This window comes from Mauremys reevesii, linkage group 3 (genome assembly GCF_016161935.1).
Source record: "Mauremys reevesii isolate NIE-2019 linkage group 3, ASM1616193v1, whole genome shotgun sequence".
NCBI classification, from domain to species: domain Eukaryota; kingdom Metazoa; phylum Chordata; order Testudines; family Geoemydidae; genus Mauremys; species Mauremys reevesii.
The window spans coordinates 195,372,410-195,392,101 of NC_052625.1; the positions used below are offsets into that span (position 1 = coordinate 195,372,410).

The 19,692-nt window shown below is 43.8% G+C and overlaps 1 protein-coding gene across 2 annotated transcripts; it reads right to left on the minus strand.

The window, feature by feature from the left end:
- Positions 1 to 499: 499 nt before the first annotated feature.
- LOC120401779 (cytochrome P450 2K1-like) lies at positions 500 to 16,858 on the minus strand. Of its 2 annotated transcripts, XM_039532022.1 has the most exons (5): positions 16,707 to 16,858; positions 6,639 to 6,823; positions 6,264 to 6,405; positions 1,514 to 1,644; positions 500 to 542 (listed from the first exon to the last, which is right to left on the minus strand). In XM_039532022.1, exons 2-5 carry the CDS (start codon positions 6,753 to 6,755, stop codon positions 528 to 530), a joined length of 405 nt encoding a protein of 134 aa, XP_039387956.1. In that variant the 5' UTR covers positions 6,756 to 6,823; positions 16,707 to 16,858; the 3' UTR covers positions 500 to 527. The 2 variants fall into 2 exon arrangements, with proteins under 2 accessions (XP_039387956.1, XP_039387955.1); XM_039532021.1 differs by lacking the exon at positions 500 to 542 and having other exon boundaries at positions 600 to 1,644.
- Positions 16,859 to 19,692: the final 2,834 nt, after the last annotated feature.

Sequence of the window (19,692 nt, forward strand, 5' to 3'; positions counted from 1 at the left end):
GGACCATGTTCCACCAAAATTTGTTGGACTTGATCATCGCATTTGGCCCAAGTAGCAGGATCACTAAAGCTCAAATTCAAACAAGTGACATTTTCGCTTTCAGGTTCTTCCAAGTTTTGATCCTCGTGTGTCTCATTTGATTCATCTTCAGTATTCAGATTATGTTCTTCAAACTCTTCTTTAACTTGTGAAACTGTCATCCCCTCCTCCATCTCTGCTTGCTCCTTTGGCATTGGACTACCTTCATCTCTGGCCAATGGACATAGATACTTCAGAAATGAACCTTCTTGCTTTCTTTCTTCTTTTTGCTGTTCAGCCTTCCGCTTACAAAATTGTGCCCCAAACAATTTTTCTCTATCTGCCATGAGGCTGCATCAACTGAAAACAAAAAAAATAAAAATGTTATTCCTATCAGTTCTTTTTCTTGTTCATTATTAAAAGTAAAGGATAGAGAATACATGTCACTTACCAACTATGAGTCACTCTTTGAATTTCATCAGCTGTTTGATGTAAAGATTGATTAAGAGTCAGGATGACTTTTCCTTAAAATTAAGCAATGTTGATTGTAAACAGAAATACATCCTTTTTGGTCACCTATACGTCCTTCCTTCATTCTTTCATATCAGGACAGAGGAGCTAGTACTGTAATAATGTACCTACCAAAACAGCAGTCTGTACAATTATCGATTCACAATCAAAGGACTTTGCTGGCTTTCTAAATGGCAGGAGTCGGAGAGCAATTCTTTGGGAGCGTGATTCTTATCCTCTCCCTATAGTCTGCGATCTAATCAAAGGACCTCCCTAATCGCTGGCTGTCTAAATGGCTGAAGAGCAATTCATTGGGAGCGTGGTTCTTATCTATGTCCTCCCTACGGTCTGCGATCTGCAGCCTGCATCTTGATTGCTATCTGCTCCTATTTTTAGGCACCGCATTTCGGCGCCCCCCAAATCTCTGCACCCTAGGCGGCCACCTAGTTTGCCTAATGCTTGCACCAGCCCTGCCCGTGCAACCTTGCTAACGTCATTGGAGTCAATGGGGTTGCCCATTGGTGTAGCTGAGGCTAGGATCGGGTCCTAAAAAATCATGGGCCAAACCACAGCCAAAGGCCAGTGCACGGCAGGGTACCAGGGAGAGTCTTCAGAGGGAGGGCTGAGGATACACATGAGTAAGGGTTAGTCTACACCACAATGGCTCTGATGATACAGCTATACCGGTGTAAGTATACCTGCAAAGCCCTGTAGTGGAGACACAGCATACTCTGGCAAAATGAGTTATTTTACCATGACACTTAAACCACCTCCCTGAACAACATCAAGTAGATCATCACAAAGACTCTTCTCTTGGTATACGCTGCATCTGGGTTGTGGGGAGGGTGTTGCTGGCATAGCTATGTCAGGCATGTGATTTTCTGACCATCATACCTATATCTGCCAAACTGGCCTAAGACAAGGAGCTCTAAGAACATGGCACAGCACAGATCTTATGGGGCATTAGGGGCGTGGTTAAACCAACCACCGGGGTGAGGTCCAGGTCTGAGCTGGTAACTCCAGGAGGAGGATGGAAAGTGAACCTCTGCAGGAGGCTTGTAAAGAAGAGGAAGAGCTCCATTCCGGCAAGAGTCTCGCCTGCACAAATCCTCCGACCTGTAATGAAATGCACAACAAAAAACAGTTGCTTGTTTAACTCTAAGAAGGAGTAAAAACCACAGCACAACTTCTTAGTAATACAAGGTAAATCCAGAGTTTAAACATGGATTTACTTCAAGAATAAACAGGTGTGGTTTAAAACAGGACTTCTTATAAATACACCTACTAGTAAAAAAAAATGGAAATTGATTATATTCTAAACCTTTCAATCGGAACAAATTTACTCTTCAAAAATATTATTGGTGTAGCCACTAATTTATATATATATATATATATATATATATATATATATATATATATATATATATATAATTGTCCAGGCCTCTATTCCAGGAGAAATTAAAAAACCTCAACCAAGTAAATACGGCCCCCCTTTTTTTTAAATGTTCAGGGTTGGGGTTTTTTTGCTTTTATTTTTAATTTACCATTTTCAGGGTTTTTTCCCTCCTTCATTTTCAGTCTTGAGGTTGGATTGGCTTTCATTCTCCATTGCCAACTTTTCAGAATTGAATTTTTTAAAACAAAGAATTTTGACTTTGTGAAAAATTTCATTTAAGAAAACTGCAACTTTTGAAAATAAAAAAAATCCGTGCAAAATGTTGTGAAAAACAGTCTGCTTCAAGACTCCACAGCATGAAGTTACTTTCAAAATGTTTGTGACTATTTGCGTAGCCTACAGGGCTAGCCTGCTTGCTTGCCTATATATCTTTTCTTATAGGTTTCTTATTTTCTTAGTATTTTGATTGTTATATTATTATCGGTTTATATTAAAGTAGTTTGGCTGTAATGCAAGAGACCTACAGGCCACATCCTGTATGTTGAGCTAAGGCAAAGTTAGCATACGTATGTCCGTGTTCTTTCACCTAGATCAGGGGGCAACAACCTTTCAGAAGTGGTGTGCCAAGTCTTCATTTATTCACTCTCATTTAAGGTTTCGTGAGCCAGTAATATATTTTAATGTTTTTAGAAGGTCTCTTTCCATAAGTCTATAAGATACATACAACAATAATTTAGTTATAAGGTAAATAAGATTTTAAAATGTTTAAGAAGCTTCATTTAAAATTAAATTAAAATGCAGAGCCCCCTGGACCGGTCGCCAGGACCCGGGCAGTGTAAGTGCCACTGAAAATCAGCTCGCGTGCTGTCTTTGGAACCCGTGCCATCGGTTGCCTACCCTGACCTAGATAGATAGTGATGAGTTAAGGCATGACGTCCATACATGGTTGCAACCTTTAACATAGATAGATAAAGGATGCATTGAAGCAGGTTGGCATAGGAGGTTTTCCTAAGTTCATACCCTCTGTAAACTTTACAGGTACACCACAAGGAAAGAATCAAAATAATCAGGAGGACAAAAATAACAAAGGTGAGAATGAGCTAATGTCATTAATATGTATGTATATGTCATCTATATGTACAAACATAACAGCCTATGGAGTAAGTGTACCGCAACATTTCAGTGGGTGAGGAAACTAAGTTTGGACATAGAAAGAGGGCTCAAGCACCCATGCCCCATACAGGGGGTGACCCACCATGCCAAGGGAGCTTCTGGGCTTGTTTTCTAAGTTTTCAAAGATCCAAGCTTCTTAGTTCTTTGTTTTATTAGTCTGTGAGGTCTTAATTTTAAGTTTTAAGTCAGTAAGTTCAGTAAAACTCTAAGTTAGCTTCAATAGCGCTTAGCTCTAACTTCTTCTAACCTCTGCACCTCCCACTCAAAGAATTAAGGAACCTGGACCTGAACTCATTTGGCATGTCAGAGGCGAGGCTGGTCAATATATTAATCAAAAGTTGTATAATATATAATACTATATGTATCTTTAGAATAATAGTATTGCATTTGTAACTTTGATTATTTTACCATTTGATTATAATTCTATTTATCTCAATAAAAGTCTTTAAGACTATATTGGTCTCAGTGTGAGTGTCCTGTCATACCCCCGAGAGTTCTTTGCAAACTCTGTGTAGTCTGATTCTGGCACAAGAGCCTTATTATCTTCTGATTAGATTAATTGGCGAGCCTAGAGCCCATACTATCCAAATTAATAACATTAACCTTCTAAATCAGGCAACATTTGCAAAAAATATTTTATCAGCTCTAGTCAAAATCGACATCTTAAACTGCCCCCACAGACCAACAGCGCACATCACAGCACACTGGGGCCCTGTGATTGGGATGAGAAACTCCACTAAAGCAAACTGCCGCAATTTGCACTTTTTTTCAGCTTCTGAGTTGATTTGCGGTGTAACTTCAAAGGGGTCTGTCTACACTGCAATTAGACACCCATGGCTGGCCCAGCCAGTTGACTCAGGCTCACGGGGCTTGGGCTAAAGGCTGTTTAATTGCAGTGCAGCCTTAGCCTCAGGCTGTGGGACCTTCCCAACTTGCAGGTTCTAGAGCCTGGGGTCCAGCCTGAGCCCAAACATCTACACCGCAATTAAACAGCACATTAGCCAAAGCCTGAGTCAGCTGGCATGGGCCAGCCATGGGTGTCTAATTGCAGTGTAGACATACCTAGATAGGCTTCAGTTCAGGACAGTGCTTAACTTTAAGCAAATGCTTAAGTCCCATTGAAGTCAACTGATGATCACCTTAATCAGAGCCATAAAATGTATCCAAGTAGCTTAATAATGAAGTGACAAAGTAATGGAGGATTAGCAAGATCCTCATTAGAAAGGAATGATTGCAACCTCCCAGCCAGATATAGGTGGATAATACCCCATCCGGGTCACAGCTGCTATATAGAATCACAGAAATGTAGGGCTTGAGAAGTCATTGTAAAACTCTATACTTCAAAGCAGCACCCTGGAACCCACATATTCTCTACTGTCTTATAATTAGGTTATGTTTTGTACACAGTATGCCTTTTAAAAGTCTTGATCTGTTGAACATTAACACCCTGTTGGACTGTATGTGCTGTCACTCTATGTCAGGGGCAGGCAACCTATGGCACGTGAGTCGAAGGCGGCACGCGAGCTGATTTTCAGTGGCACTCACACTGCCCGGGTCCTGGCCACCGGTCTGGGGGCTCAGCACTTTATTTAATTTTAAAGCTTCTTAAACATTTTTAAAATTCTGTTTACTTTATATACAACAATAGTTTAGTTATGTATTCTAGACTTATAGAAAGAGACCTAAAAACATTAAAATGTATTACTGGCACGCGAAAACTTAAATTAGAGTGAATAAATGAAGACTCGGCACATCACTTCTGAAAGGTTGCTGACCCCTGCTTTACGTGATGTTAGAAGTTTTGCTAGGTGTGTGTTACTGAAATATGTTGTGAGGTCGGGTACACCCACAACCAGCCTTTCAGGTAGAATGATGGAGCAGCCAGACAGTAGTTAATGGCTCATCAACACCCACCAAGGAAAGAATCCACTATCCCAGAAACTGTATACAATGGAGACTTCTGAGAGAGCACGTATGCCATGGAGACTGTTGACCAATGGGGACTGACTGATCCCCAAGTCACAGCATAGATCTTTCCAGCAAGCTGGAAGAAACTATAAAAGAGGGGAAGTGACATCACCACTTGGCCACACTCCCCCCACGACTCAACACCTGGAAACGCATCTGGAAGGCAAAGACTGAACTGGGGGAGGGTGGTCCCAGGCTGGAAGGTAGTCCCAGCCTGTATATTGACGATCTGTGACCTGCTTGTACCATCTGTCAGGTTGAGACACTGCTTGATTCAAATCCTGTTTAGTTTGTAGAACTCAGACTACAAATTTATTTTTGTTTCTTAAGTAACCAACTTTGATTTCTATGCCTGCTATTTATAATCACTTAAAATCTATCTTTCTGTACTTAATAAATCTGTTTTATATTTTATCTAAAGCAATGTGTTTTGGTTGACATGCTTGAGAAATCTCAGCTCAGTTTACAAAGGCTAGTGTGTGTCGTTTCCCCATCGAGGGAGGGGCAGTCTGAATAATGAACTTACAGTGGTCAGGCTTCTGAACAGGGCAAGATGGTACAGTTCTGGGGAGAAAGACTGGGGAGGTGGGGGGATTCAGCTGGAGCCTCTCTATTGTTGGTTTATGAGCAACTGGGAGAAGCATTCATGTAACTCAGTTGGGTGTGTCCCTGCCTGTGGATGTCTGTGTAAGTGCAATACCTGCCACAGGTTTGTGGCTTGACAACAGCATCACAGAGCGAGAGGGATCCCCCAAGTTGGTGGGACAGAGGGCTCAGCGGCTCAACAGTCCAGCTTCCTCCCCAGAGACCCCATCACAGTAATCTAGTCTATCCCCCATAACAATCAGGCAGGACCAAGTATACACAGACCATCCCTCACAGGTGTTTGGCCTGTTCTTAAAACCCTCCACTGACGAGGATTCCACAGCTTTATTAGGGAACATCTGAAGACAGTTATCAGGTTCCCCTTGATATATGATCATTTAAAAGTAGCTGGGACTCTAACTGCACCCTCAAGTTGCAAGTTAGAGTACCCAATGGTGCACATGTGCTTTCAGCAGTAGCACAGTCTAAAATGGGAGATTATCCCACATAAGGGGAAAACAGAGGGTGAGATTTAAAGACCCACAAGTTTATGTTGCAGTCTGGTGAATCTTGGATATCTATCCCCACAGCAGTAAATGAAAATAGAAAGTACCTGCTGAAAAAGGCATGAAAGCCTCTTTCTTTACAAACTTTCCTTTGGTGTCAAGAAAAGGCTCAGAATTGAATGTATCTGGTTTCTTCCACTGAGATTCATCCCACAGTACAGAGGCCAGTAAGGGGATGATGTAAGTTCCCTGTAAATCAAGTCAGTGGAGTTATTCCATAGGTCAATATGGTCTCTTGACTATAGCTTGATATAAGCATTTAAGCTACAGTAAGTGAATGATGCTATGGCAAATACTGCCACGGGACGTCCAATGCGATTCAACATTAATCAGTGAACCAGGACTTAAAAGGGTCAATCAGCTGAACCAGGACTTTAACGACATCACAGAACACAAGCAAAGCAATACCACAAACTGTTCACCTTTGGAATAAAGTAGCCTTTAAGAGTAACATCCTCAGTAGTTTCATGAGGCAAGTCCATGGGTAGGATATTAGTGAACCTCTGAACTTCATGGACAACTGCATCCATATACGGCATTTTAGTTCGATGTTCGATTCGTGGCTGGGCTGATCCTATAACTCTTGCAATCTCTTCTTGGACTTTGCCTGAAAAAATATCATAGAGATCAGGATTCTGTTATCTCTAAGAAATGCTGTGCATTGTGGCTTTGAGAGGTGCACAAGCGCATGGTAAAGTGATATTGCAAGCTCTCCAAAATCTGTCTCTGTTTCCAGAAATAATGGGGTGCTGACAATATTAGAGCTTATAAACATTTATTTGTCAATATCAAAACTAAATAGAGAACTTCTGAAAGCACAGATAACATATCCTATTACTTGGCTTGTCAAAGCATAATAGATAGTCATTTAAACTAGAGCTCACTGCAGAAACTTCGATGGCACATATTCTGTTGGAACATGTCCTTCTGTTAAAACTGAAATGCTTCATGAAATCGTGTCAAGTCTGCTGAAATTTTGTTCTGGAAGAAAACTGGGGAAAAGTAATTTCTGGCAATGTAAAAAATGTGACTTTTTTACATTTTTGCAGTGAAATATTTTGTTTTTTTGCTCTGAAACTACTTTTTGTTTAGAAATTTTATTTTTTTGTATTACATTACATATTTTATATGATAATATAATACAAAATTAAAATGTCAACTTTTGACATGAAACATTTTGATTTTGTTGAAATATTTCAATTGCCACAAAACATTTTTTTTTAAATTTTCCCCCATGAGGGAATCTTTAAAGCCTTTATGAATGGAACTTCAATCTTTGCACAGTCCTATTTTTAACCATCAGAACTTCCCAACAATCCCGAGATGCACGAATACTATTCCTCATTTTTACAGAGGCTGGCAAGGCCACATACAGGTTCAGCTTTCAGGAGTTCCTAGTACCCAGGCCTGCATCGGACCACTAGATCATGCCCTTCTGTACTTAATCAAACAGGAACAGGCTGTGCTACACTGTGAAATAAAATCCTTTACTAATCATAGGTCAAACAGTTTTCAATGTCTTTGCAACTGAGGCTTCCCTGTTGACTCTGTCAATTTCATGCACGAAGGATTTTTCCTGTGGTGCCCTGAAGCAGCCTTCAGGCAAGAAGCCACCAAGTAGAACTGGAAAGGAATGATCCTGTGAATGTCAGAAACAGAGTTTGAGATGTGCAGGCAATGGTTTTGTGTGTGGTTATTATAAGAGCCAAAGAGAAAGGAGTTAGGGGAAGCAACTGAAAAAACATAAAAATAAAACCAGCAACAACACAACCCTTGCTTTATTATAGAACCAAACTCTGGGTCCTCCAGAACATAGGTTGCCAGAAATTGACCTCACCTCATTGTAATAAGGAGTAACTCCATTGAGACCAGTGGAGCTGTAATGATGTAAATGAGAGCTGGTGGTGTGTGGTCTGTATATGCAAGTCATGCCCAACTTACGGTGAGTTGCCCAAAGAGCTAAAGATGTTAATATGACCCTGTCACTGTTCAGCATTAAAGAGTGTTAAGCAAGGTTTGGAGTTTGGTATACAGAGGCCTGGGCATGCCTACTATTATGGCAAACACATTAGGAAATTCATGCCAATGGTTAAAAGTGTATTGATTGAAATGTACAAAAGGGAAAGAATCAGAACAAGGGGAAAATGTTATATCCTTGGGGGCAGCCGGTTTAGGAAGAAATCACTTGAGGCCAGACAGCAGACAGCTAACAAAACTACCATTTTATTTACAGACACAGAGCTCACCCAACCGGCCGAAGCTGTCTGGGCTATCCCCTAATAATCTAACTCAGTTGCCATAGGAACAAAAACCATGGCAACCAAATACACAACATATTCCTCCCCCCCAATAAGAACATCCCCTAAATAAAACACACACTAGACTAGAGAAGGAGGGTAGACTGCCTCCATTCCCGGCAAAACCTTGGGGATTATTTTGCCCCATAACCGTGGGTTTGCCCTAGCTAAAGATCCAGCCGATGAGGAGGCCTTCTGTCTCTAGGTGGATTACGGTGAACGTCTGGTGTTGTTGCACCCGAAAGTACCATGGGCTCAGGGTCCACAGCATGAACAGGTGAGGAGGTGGTATCAGCTCGTGCTGGGCAAAGGGGTATCTCAGCTGCCGGCAGTAATGGAGGAGAACAGTCAGAAACAGGTGATTCATGATTCGGTATCTCATCAAAAGAGGTGAAGTCAGACCACTCAACTGCAGATGTGTCCTGAGGACTGGCATGACCTGGCAACTGCTGATCTACATGTCGCCGCCAGGTAAGATTCTCTGCAGTCTGGACTGTGTAGGAAACAGGTCCTGTTTGAGTGATGATTGTGGCAGGGACCCATTTAGCTCTGGAAGTATAATTCCGAGCCAAAACTGGCTGTCCCGGGCTAAAGGTTCGGTCTTTTGCTCTTGGTGCCTGTCTGATGACTTGATATTGCTGCTGATGTTGCACAATTCGTCGGGGTTCAGAAGGTTTCAGCAGATCAAAGCAAGTGTGCAGAAAGGCCGGGGATGCCTGGGTCGTAGCACGAGGTGTGTTTCTGTAGGAAAGTAAGAAAGTATCCAGAAGCTTTTGAATGGAGTGTTGTCCCCTTGCTGATTTCAAAGTGTGTTTCATTGTTTGCACAAATCTTTCAGCTAATCCACTGGTGGATGGATGATATGGTGCTGACGTGATGTGGTGTATCCCATTTGCCTTCATAAAATTTTGAAACTCCTGAGAGACGAACTGCGGTCCGTTGTCACTCACAAGTTGTTTTGGCAGACCAAAACGATTAAAGAGTCCTCATAGTTTTTGGATAGTACTCTCTGCAGTACTGGACTGCATTATAGAGACTTCTGGCCATTTAGAATGGGCATCTACTGCCACCAAGAACATGCTTCCTTCAAGGAGGCCAGCGAAGTCAATGTGAATATGTTGCCACGGGTTTTCAGGCCAGTCCCATAGGTGTAGGGGTGCCCACTGGGGTGCATTCCTCACACCCTGACATGATATACAAGCTTTTGCCTTCTCTTCAATAGCACTGTCCAATCCAGGCCACCAAAAATAGCTTTGTGCAATTTCCTTCATGCGCACTATTCCACAGTGACCGGAATGTAGCTGTTCTAACATCTGTGATCTCAGTGGTGGTGGAATAATGACACGTCTCCCCCACAACAAACAACCAGATTGGACCGATAACGCCGTCCTCCTGGACATGTAGGGAAAAAGGTCGGGTGAGACCGGAGAGGTTTGTCGAGATTTTCCATGCATCACCACGTCCATAACTTGGGACAATACTGGGTCAACGCGAGTTGCCTTCTTTATCTGAGTAGCAGTGATGGGTGTATTCTCTACCTGTTCAAAGTAGAAGATTTCCTTTTGGGCACTATCTTGATGTTTGACCGGCAAAGGCAACCTTGAGAGGCCATCTGCATTGCCGTGCAGAGTGGATTTCCGATATTTGATTTCATATGTGTGTGCTCAAAGTAACAATGCCCAACGTTGCATACGACTAGCAGCTAATGGGGGAATGCCTGTGTAAGAACATAAGAACATAAGTGTAGGGTCCAAAAATTGACATCAGAAGTCGATGTCTGTGAGAAGAGTAAACTTTTGCCCAAACAGGTACTGATGAAACTTCCGAATTCCAAAAACAGTTCCTAATGCCTCACGTTTGATTTGGGTGTAGTTAGTTTCTGCTTTGCTTAGAGTGTGTGAAGCAAAAGCAATAGGTCTCTCTTCTCCCGAAGGCATAATGTGTGACACGACTGCTCCCACTCCGTAAGGGGAGGCATCGCAGGCCAATTGTAGGGGTAAGGATGGATCAAAGTGCGTTAGAACTTCAGAATTTAGCAATGCATCCTTAGCTTTGTTAAATGCAACATCACAGGCTTCAGTCCACTTCCAGGCCTTGTTCTGCCCAAGGAGCTCGTGAAGTGGTTTTAGCAGTGTGGCTAACTGTGAGATGAAATTCCATAATAGTTCAGTAGTCCTAGAAATGAGCGCAGCTGGCTTACATTTAGAGGTGGGGGAGCCTCCACAATAGCTTTAACTTTTGCAGGGGCCTTATGAAGACCTGCAGAATCAATGATGTGTCCCAAATATTCAACAGAGGGCTTGAAGAATTCACAGTTGTCTTTGCGAACTCGTAGGCCATACTCTTCCAGTCTTTGTGGGGTAGCCTCTAAATTCTTTAAGTGATCCTCTTCATTTCTTCAAGTGACCAGGATATCATCCAGATAGCACTGAACTCCTGACAAGCCACACAAGATCTGGTCCATAGCCCTCTGGAACAGGGCGGGAGCAGACGTTATTCCAAAGGGTAGGCGACAGTATCGATAAAGCCCCTTATGAGTCACAATAGTCAACAGCTCTTGGGACTTTTCATCGACGTGCATCTGTAAATATGCTTGACTCAGATCAATCTTACTGAACTTTTGTCCCCCAGCCAGGCCTGCAAAGAGGTCATTGATGCGGGGAAGCGGGTATTGCTCTGCACACAACACTGGGTTGATAGTGACTTTAAAATCACCGCAAATCTGGAGAAAGCCATCTTTCTTCACTATTGGAACGATAGGAGTGGCCCATGATCTATGGGTAACTGGTATTAGGACTCCATTGGTGACCAGGCACTCCAGGTCTGCTTCAACTTTTGGCCTGATGGCATATGGCACAGTTCGGGCTTTCAGATATTTTGGTGGACTGTCAGGTTTAATGTTCAATGTCACAGTGATTCCTTTCATACCTCCCAAATCATCTCCAAAAACAGCAGCATGTTTCCTTAGTCTAGGGGTTAGACTGGTTTCTTCTTTAGTCATCCGGTGCACTTCTGCCCAGTTCAGTTGAATATTCCCAAGCCAAGACCTACCCATTAAGGCTGGGTAGTTACCTCTCACCACAAACAGTGGCAATTTAGCAGCCTGTCCATTGAGCTCCACCTTAACATCAATAGTGCCCAACATGGGCACAGCTTCTCCCGTATACGTCTTCAGAACATTTTTTGTTGCCTTAAGCGGAAGATGCTGTAGCTTTTCTTTATACACAGTCTCAGAGACCAGCGAGACGGCTGCACCGGTGTCCAGTTCCATGCGTATAGGTTTGCCATCCAACAACGGGGTTACCCAGTATTCATGTGAGCCCACTGCCAAAGACAAAACATGCAGTGGCACTTCCTCTTGTGATGAGGTGTCACCTTGATCATCCTGGGTCTGCGCTAGGGTATGCAGCATTCCTCTTTTTGTCGGCCAGACCACAGGCCTCTTTTTCTTTTGTTTACAGGCACACTCAATGTGTCCCTTTTTGCCACAGTGTAGACACACCAGGTCCTTACACCAGCATTCTGATGCCTGGTGACCCAGCTTACCACAGCGGTAACATTCTTGACTCTGCACAGTTTTGTGGGTCAGTTCTTGTGACACTTTTTGCACCCTAGAGGATGCACCGATGTATTGCACCTCCCTTGTAGCCAGTTCCATGGAGACAGCAATATCAACAGCCTTCTGTAATGTAAGCTGAGCCTCTGTCAGTAGGCGCTTCCGTATAGCTTCACTGTAGAGGCCACACACTAACCTGTCACGCAGGGCATCATTTAACATGTACTTGGATTTCCAGAAAGCCTTTGACAAGGTCCCTCACCAAAGGCTCTTACATAAATTAAGCTGTCATGGGATAAAAGGATTGAGAACTGGTTAAAGGACAGGGAACAAAGGGTAGGAATTAATGGTAAATTCTCAGAATGGAGAGGGGTAACTAGTGGTGTTCCCCAAGGGTCAGTCCTCGGACCAATCCTATTCAATTTATTCATAAATGATCTGGAGAAAGGGGTAAACAGTGAGGTGGCCAAGTTTGCAGATGATACTAAACTTCTTAAGATAGTTAAGACCAAAGCAGATTGTGAAGAACTTCAAAAAGATCTCACAAAACTAAGTGATTGGGCAACAAAATGGCAAATGAAATTTAATGTGGATAAATGTAAAGTAATGCACATTGGAAAAAATAACCCCAACTATACATACAACATGATGGGGGCTAATTTAGCTACAACGAGTCAGGAAAACATCTTGGCGTCATCGTGGATAGTTCTCTGAAGATGTCACGCAGTGTGCAGAGGCGGTCAAAAAGCAAACAGGATGTTAGGAATCATTAAAAAGGGGATAGAGAATAAGACTGAGAATATATTATTGCCCTTATATAAATCCATGGTACGCCCACATCTCGAATACTGTGTACAGATGTGGTCTCACCTCAAAAAAGATATTCTAGCACTAGAAAAGGTTCAGAAAAGGGCAACTAAAATGATTAGGGGTTTAGAGAGGGTCCCATACGAGGAAAGATTAAAGAGGCTAGGACTCTTCAGCTTGGAAAAGAGAAGACTAAGGGGGGACATGATAGAGGTATATAAAATCATGAGTGATGTTGAGAAAGTGGATAAGGAAAAGTTATTTACTTATTCCCATAATACAAGAACGAGGGGTCACCAAATGAAATTAATAGGCAGCAGGTTTAAAACAAATAAAAGGAAGTTCTTCTTCACGCAGCGCACAGTCAACTTGTGGAACTCCTTACCTGAGGAGGTTGTGAAGGCTAGGACTATAACAATGTTTAAAAGGGGACTGGATAAATTCATGGTGGCTAAGTCCATAAATGGCTATTAGCCAGAATGGGTAAGAATGGTGTCCCTAGCCTCTGTTCATCAGAGGATGGAGATGGATGGCAGGAGAGAGATCACTTGATCATTGCCTGTTAGATTCACTCCCTCTGGGGCACCTGGCATTGGCCACTGTCGGTAGACAGATACTGGGCTAGATGGACCTTTGGTCTGACCCGGTACGGCCTTTCTTATGTTCTTATGTTCTTATGTAACATCTCTTTAAATTCACAGTGTTCTGCTAGCTTTTTTAAAATTGCTACAAATTGTACAACTGTTTCATCTTCCTTTTGGTCTCTTTTGTGGAACCTATATCTTTCAATTAGAGGAAAATGTTGAGAGGAACTGGGAACGCTTCCGAAATATTGTGCACTTTTCTGCACTAAAGGTTCTTAGACCCTCACACAGGAAACAGCAGGACTGGTTTGATGAAAACGACAAAGAGATCAAGGCTTTACTTGCTGAAAAGCACCGCCTTCACCGTGCTCATCAGAACGACCCGTTGTCAACAGCTAAGAAAAATGCCTTCAACAACATACGCAGGACCGTACAGAGCAAGCTTCGTAAGATGCAGGACTCCTGGTTGAGTGCCAAAGCAGATGAAATCCAGAAGTTTGCTGATAGAAATGATGCCAAATGGTTCTACGAAGCCCTTAGATCCTTGTACGGACCTCGGCCTTCAAGGAGTTCCCCTCTACTGGACTTAGATGGTGTAACTCTCATTACTGAGAAGACTCTGATTCTACAGCGTTGGGCTGAGCATTTCCAATCCGTACTGAACCGCCCATCTTCCATCAATAACGAGGCGATTGACAGAATGCCCCAGGCGGATATCAACTACAGCCTGGACGTTCCACCATCAGAGACTGAAACCCTACAGGCCATTAGCCAGCTGTCCAGTGGCAAGGCCTCAGGATCTGATGTGATTACAGCGGAAATCTCTAAGGATGGTGGTGCAATGCTTGTTGACAAACTCACTCAGCTGTTCCAGTCCTTCTGGAATCAAGGGTCCATTCCTCAGGAATTGAAAGACGCGTCCATCGTACACCTCTACAAGAGGAAAGGAAATCGAAAAGTCTGCGATAATCATAGAGGAATATCACTGCTTTCTAGCGCAGGTAAGATCCTTGCATGAGTGTTGCTGAATCGCCTGATTGACCACCTGGAACAGGGTCTACTACCCGAGACACAGTGCGGTTTCCGCAAAGAGCGTGGCACTGTGGACATGATCTTCGCAGTCCGACAGCTCCAAGAGAAGTGTCAAGAGCAGAATCGTGAATTGTACACCATCTTCGTGGATCTTACCAAGGCTTTTGACACTGTCAGTCGCGAAGGTCTGTGGCGCATCATGTCGAAGTTTGGGTGCCCTGACAGATTCATCCTGATGGTACGTCAGTTCCACGACGGCATGACGGCTCGTGTTCTGGACGACGGAGAAGCTTCAGAGGCCTTTCCCGTCACAAACGGCGTCAAGCAAGGGTGTGTGTTGGCACCGACCCTGTTCAGCATGATGTTTTCAGCCATGCTGTCAGACGCCTTTCAGAACAGTTCCTTGGGAATCAGCCTGAGATACAGGACTGATGGGAAACTGTTCAACCTGCATAGACTCCAGGCTGTCACCAAAATAAAGGAGACTGTGCTACGAGACCTCCTTTTTGCTGACAACTGTGCCCTGAATGCTGGATCAGAGCAGGAAATGCAAGCTAGCATGGATAAATTCGCAGCAGCATGCGACAACTTCGGCCTCCTCATCAACATAAAGAAAACCGAAGTGATGCACCAGCCAGCTCCAAAAGTCCAACACCAAGAGCCCACCATCACAGTGAAGGGACAAAAGCTGCAAGCAGTGGACCAATTTACATACCTTGGCAGCACCCTTTCTCGCCCAGTGACAATTGACATCGAGGTCAATTGCAGAATCGCCAAGGCAAGTTCTGCATTTGGCGGACTGCTGACCAACATGTGGGACCGCCGTGGAATAAGCCTTGCTATAAAGCTTAAAGTCTACCAGGCAGTAGTGCTAACTACCCTGATGTATGCCAGTGAGACTTGGACTGTATACAGGAGGCATGCTAGGCAACTGAACCACTTCCATATGACTTGCCTCCGCAGACTTCTGAGGATCTGGTGGCAGGATAAGGTGCCAGATACAGAAGTCCTCTCCAGAGCAGGCCTGCCGTCAGTTTACACTCTGCTTATGAAAGCCCAGACACGCTGGGCAGGCCATGTTGTAAGGATGCCAGACCACCACATCCCCACACAGCTCTTCTATGGTGAGCTGTCTCAAGGAAAGCGATCGCACGGGGGACAAAAGAAGCAATACAAAGACACGCTGAAAGCCTCTCTTAAGTCCCTGGATATTGACATCACCTCCTGGGAAACCCTGGCACAAGACCGATCGACATGGCGTACGCTGATCCACCAAGGCTGCCAGACATCTGAAGCCAGAAGGATAACCATAGCACAAGAGAAGCGAGCACTCCGTAAAGCCACAGCTGTAAATGTTGTAACAGTGGTGCCCACACATGTCTGCCCGACATGTGGCAGAACATTCCGTGCCCATATTGGCCTTGCCAGCCACCTGCGGACACACTGTGGACAGCTTACAACCTGCTAGATGTCAAGGTCTTCTTCGAAAACGATGGACGAACATCATATCTTTCAGCAATTACCAGTGGTTTTGGGGAAAAATGGGACCCCAGGATTTAGTCTCAGGCTTAACAGGGTGTAGTAAGCTGTGTAGCAGGGAGTAGGTTTTAGCCCCTACAACACTTAAGAATATTGGCACCTTCTTCGCTTCTGTAATGTCATTTGCAATAACAAAAAGCTCAAAACGCTCAGTATACACATGCCACTGCTCTATAGTCTCATCAAAAGGTTCCAGTGGCCTGGTCAGAGTAGCCATGATTTTTAGTGCAAACAAGTTGTGAAAGTAGAATAAATTATATTGTAAAAATAAGAATGGATTAAAGAAATGTTGTATGTACCTTTAAGCAGAAATAAGAAATGTTGAAATACAGGTGCCAGGAAAAGAAACATTAGGCATAAACAATGGTGCTAATGGCAAAACATTAACAGAAGATGGGTAGTAGTTAGTAAGGGAATAAAATATGCATGCCTAGCCCAGGTAAACTTATCTGATTCTGCTCCCTTTGTTATCTTGTTAAGTTCTCATCCTTTTATCTGTATAAATAAGATAGTTTGTGTCTTGCATGGGGCTCACATTATCTGGGTGTTATTAGCAGAAGCGCTGTGCTAATAAAACAGAGTGGTCTGACAAACTGTGAGTCCTGAGTCTAACTTTGACAAAGTGCAAGTGCAAACAGTGCAAACAAGCAGTTTTTTTGTTTGTTTGTTCTTTACCTTGACTTCTACTTCCTTCTGTTAATGGAGCAGCACTGGAATCCCATCTATCGTCGCCACTTGTTATATCCTTGGGGGCAGCCGGTTTAGGAAGAAATCACTTGAGGCCAGAGAGCAGACAGCTAACAAAACTACCATTTTATTTACAGACACAGAGCTCACCCAACCGGCCGAAGCTGGCTGGGCTATCCCCTAATAATCTAACTCAGTTGCCATAGGAACAAAAACCATGACAACCAAATATACAACAAAAAACATTGCAACTGAAATGGAGTGATTATGCAAAACAAACAATGAAAATCTGTCAATGTTTTTTTTTTGAGAGAGAGGTTGAATATTGATTAAAATTTCTTATTCTATCAAACAGTCCTTCTTGGTGGGGACAAACAGATTATTTCTGTCCAATTTTTAGTTAGGAATATATTTGCTTTCCTGCTTTTGGCAAAACACACAGAAACAGAGTGGAGAGAAGAATCATAGAATATCAGGGTTGGAAGGGACCTCAGGAGGTCATCTAGTCCAACCCCCTGCTCAAAGCAAGACCAAACCCAACTAAATCATCCTAGCCAGGGCTTTGTCAAGCCTGACCTTAAAAGCCTCTAAGGAAGGAGATTCCACCACCTCCCTAGGTAACCCATTCCAGTTCTTCACCACCCTACTAGTGAAAAAGTTTTTCCTAATGTCCAACCTAAACCTCCCCCTCTGCAACTTGAGACCATTACTCCTTGTTCTGTCATCTTCTACCACTGAGAACAGTCTAGATCCATCCTCTTTGGAACCCCCTTTCAGATAGTTGAAAGCAGCTATCAAATCCCCCCTCATTCTTCTCTTCTGCAGGCTAAACAATATCAGTTCCCTCAGCCTCTCCTCATAAGTCATGTGCTCCAGCCCCCTAATCATTTTTGTTGCCCTCTGCTGGACTCTCTCCAATTTATCCACATCCTTCTTGTAGTGTGGGGCCCAAAACTTGACACAGTACTCCAAATGAGGCTCACCAGTGCTGAATAGAGGGGAATGATCACATCCCTCGATCTGCTGGAAATGTCCCTACTTATACAACCCAAAATGCCATTAGCCTTTTTGGCAACAAGGGCACACTGTTGACTCATATTCAGCTTTTCATCCACCGTAACCCCTAGGTCATTTTCTGCAGAACTGCTGCCCAGCCATTCGGTCCCTAGTCTGTAGCAGTGCATGGGATTCTTCCGTCCTAAGTGCAGGACTCTGCACTTGTCCTTGTTGAACCTCATCAGATTTCTTTTGGCCCAATCCTCTAATTTGTCTAGGTCCCTCTGTATCCTAGCCCTACCCTCCAGCGTATCAACCACTCCTCCCAGTTTAGTGTCATCTGCAAACTTGCTAAGGGTGCAGTCCACACCATCCTCCAGATCGTTAATGAAGATATTGAACAAAACCGGCCCCAGCACCGACCCTTGGGGCACTCCACTTGATACCGGCTGCCAACTAGACATGGAACCATTGATCATTACCCATTGAGCCCAACCATCTAGCCAGTTTTTTATCCACTTTACCGTCCATTCATCCAGCCCAGACTTCTTTAACTTGCTGGCAAGAATACTGTGGAAGACGGTATCAAAGGCTTTGCTAAAGTCCAGAAATAGCACATCCACTGCTTTCCCCTCATCCACAGAGCCGGTTATCTCATCATAGAAGGCAATTAGGTTAGTCAGGCATGACTTGCCCTTGGTGAATCCATGCTGACTGTTCCTGATCACTTTCCCCTCCTTTAAGTGGTTCAAAATTGATTCCTTGAGGACCTGTTTCATGATTTTTCCAGGGACTGAGGTGAGACTGACTGGCCTGTAGTTCCCTGGATCTTCCTTCTTCCCTTTTTTAAAGATGGGCACTACATTAGCTTTTTTCCAGTCATCCGGGACCTCCCCTGATCACCATGATTTTTCAAAGATAATGGCCAATGGCTCTGCAATCTCATCGGCCAACTCCTTTAGCACCCTCGGATGCAGCGCATCCGGCCCCATGGACTTGTGCTCGTCCAGCTTTTCTAAATAGTCCCGAACTACTTCTTTCTCCACAGAGAGCTGGTCACCTCCTCCCCATACCGTGCTGCAGAGTGCAGCTGTCTGGGAGCTGACCTTGTCTGTGAAGACAGAGGCAAAAAAAGCATTGAGTACACTAGCTTTCTCCACATCCTCTGTCACTAGGTTCCCTTCCTCATTCAGCAAGGGGCCCACACTTTCCTTGACTTTCTTCTTGTTGCTAACATACCTGAAGAAACCCTTCTTGTTACTCCTAACATTCCGGCTAGCTGCAACTCCAAGTGTGATTTGGCCTTCCTAATTTCACTCCTGCATGCCTGAGAAATACTTTTATATTCCTCCCTGGTTATTTGTCCAATCTTCCACTTCTTGTAAGCTTCTTTTTTGTGTTTAAGACGAGCAAGGATTTCACTGTTAAGCCAAGCTGGTCGCCTGCCATATTTACTTTTCTTCCTACACATCGGGATGGTTTGTTCCTGCAACCTCAATAAGGATTCTTTAAAATGCAGCAGCTTTCCTTGACTCCTTTCCCCGTCATGTTATTCTCCCAGGTGACCTTGCCCATCAGTTCCCTGAGGGAGTCGAAATCTGCTTTTCTGAAGTCCAGGGTCTCTGTTCTACTGGTCTCCTTTCTTCCTTGTGTCAGGATCCTGAACTCGACCATCTCATGGTCACTGCCTCCTAGGTTCCCATCCACTATTGCTTCCTCTACTATTTCTTCCCTGTTTGTGAGCAGCAGGTCAAGAAGAGCTTTTCCCCTAGTTGGTTCCTCCAGCACTTGCACCAGGAAATTGTCCCCTACACTTTCCAGAAACTTCCTGGATTGTCTGTGCACTGCTCTCCCAGCAGATATCGGGGTGATTAAAGTCACCCATGAGAACCAGGGCCTGTGATCTAGCAACTTCTGTTAGTTGCTGGAAGAAAGCCTCGTCCACCTCATCCCCCTGGTCTGGTGGTCTGTAGCAGAC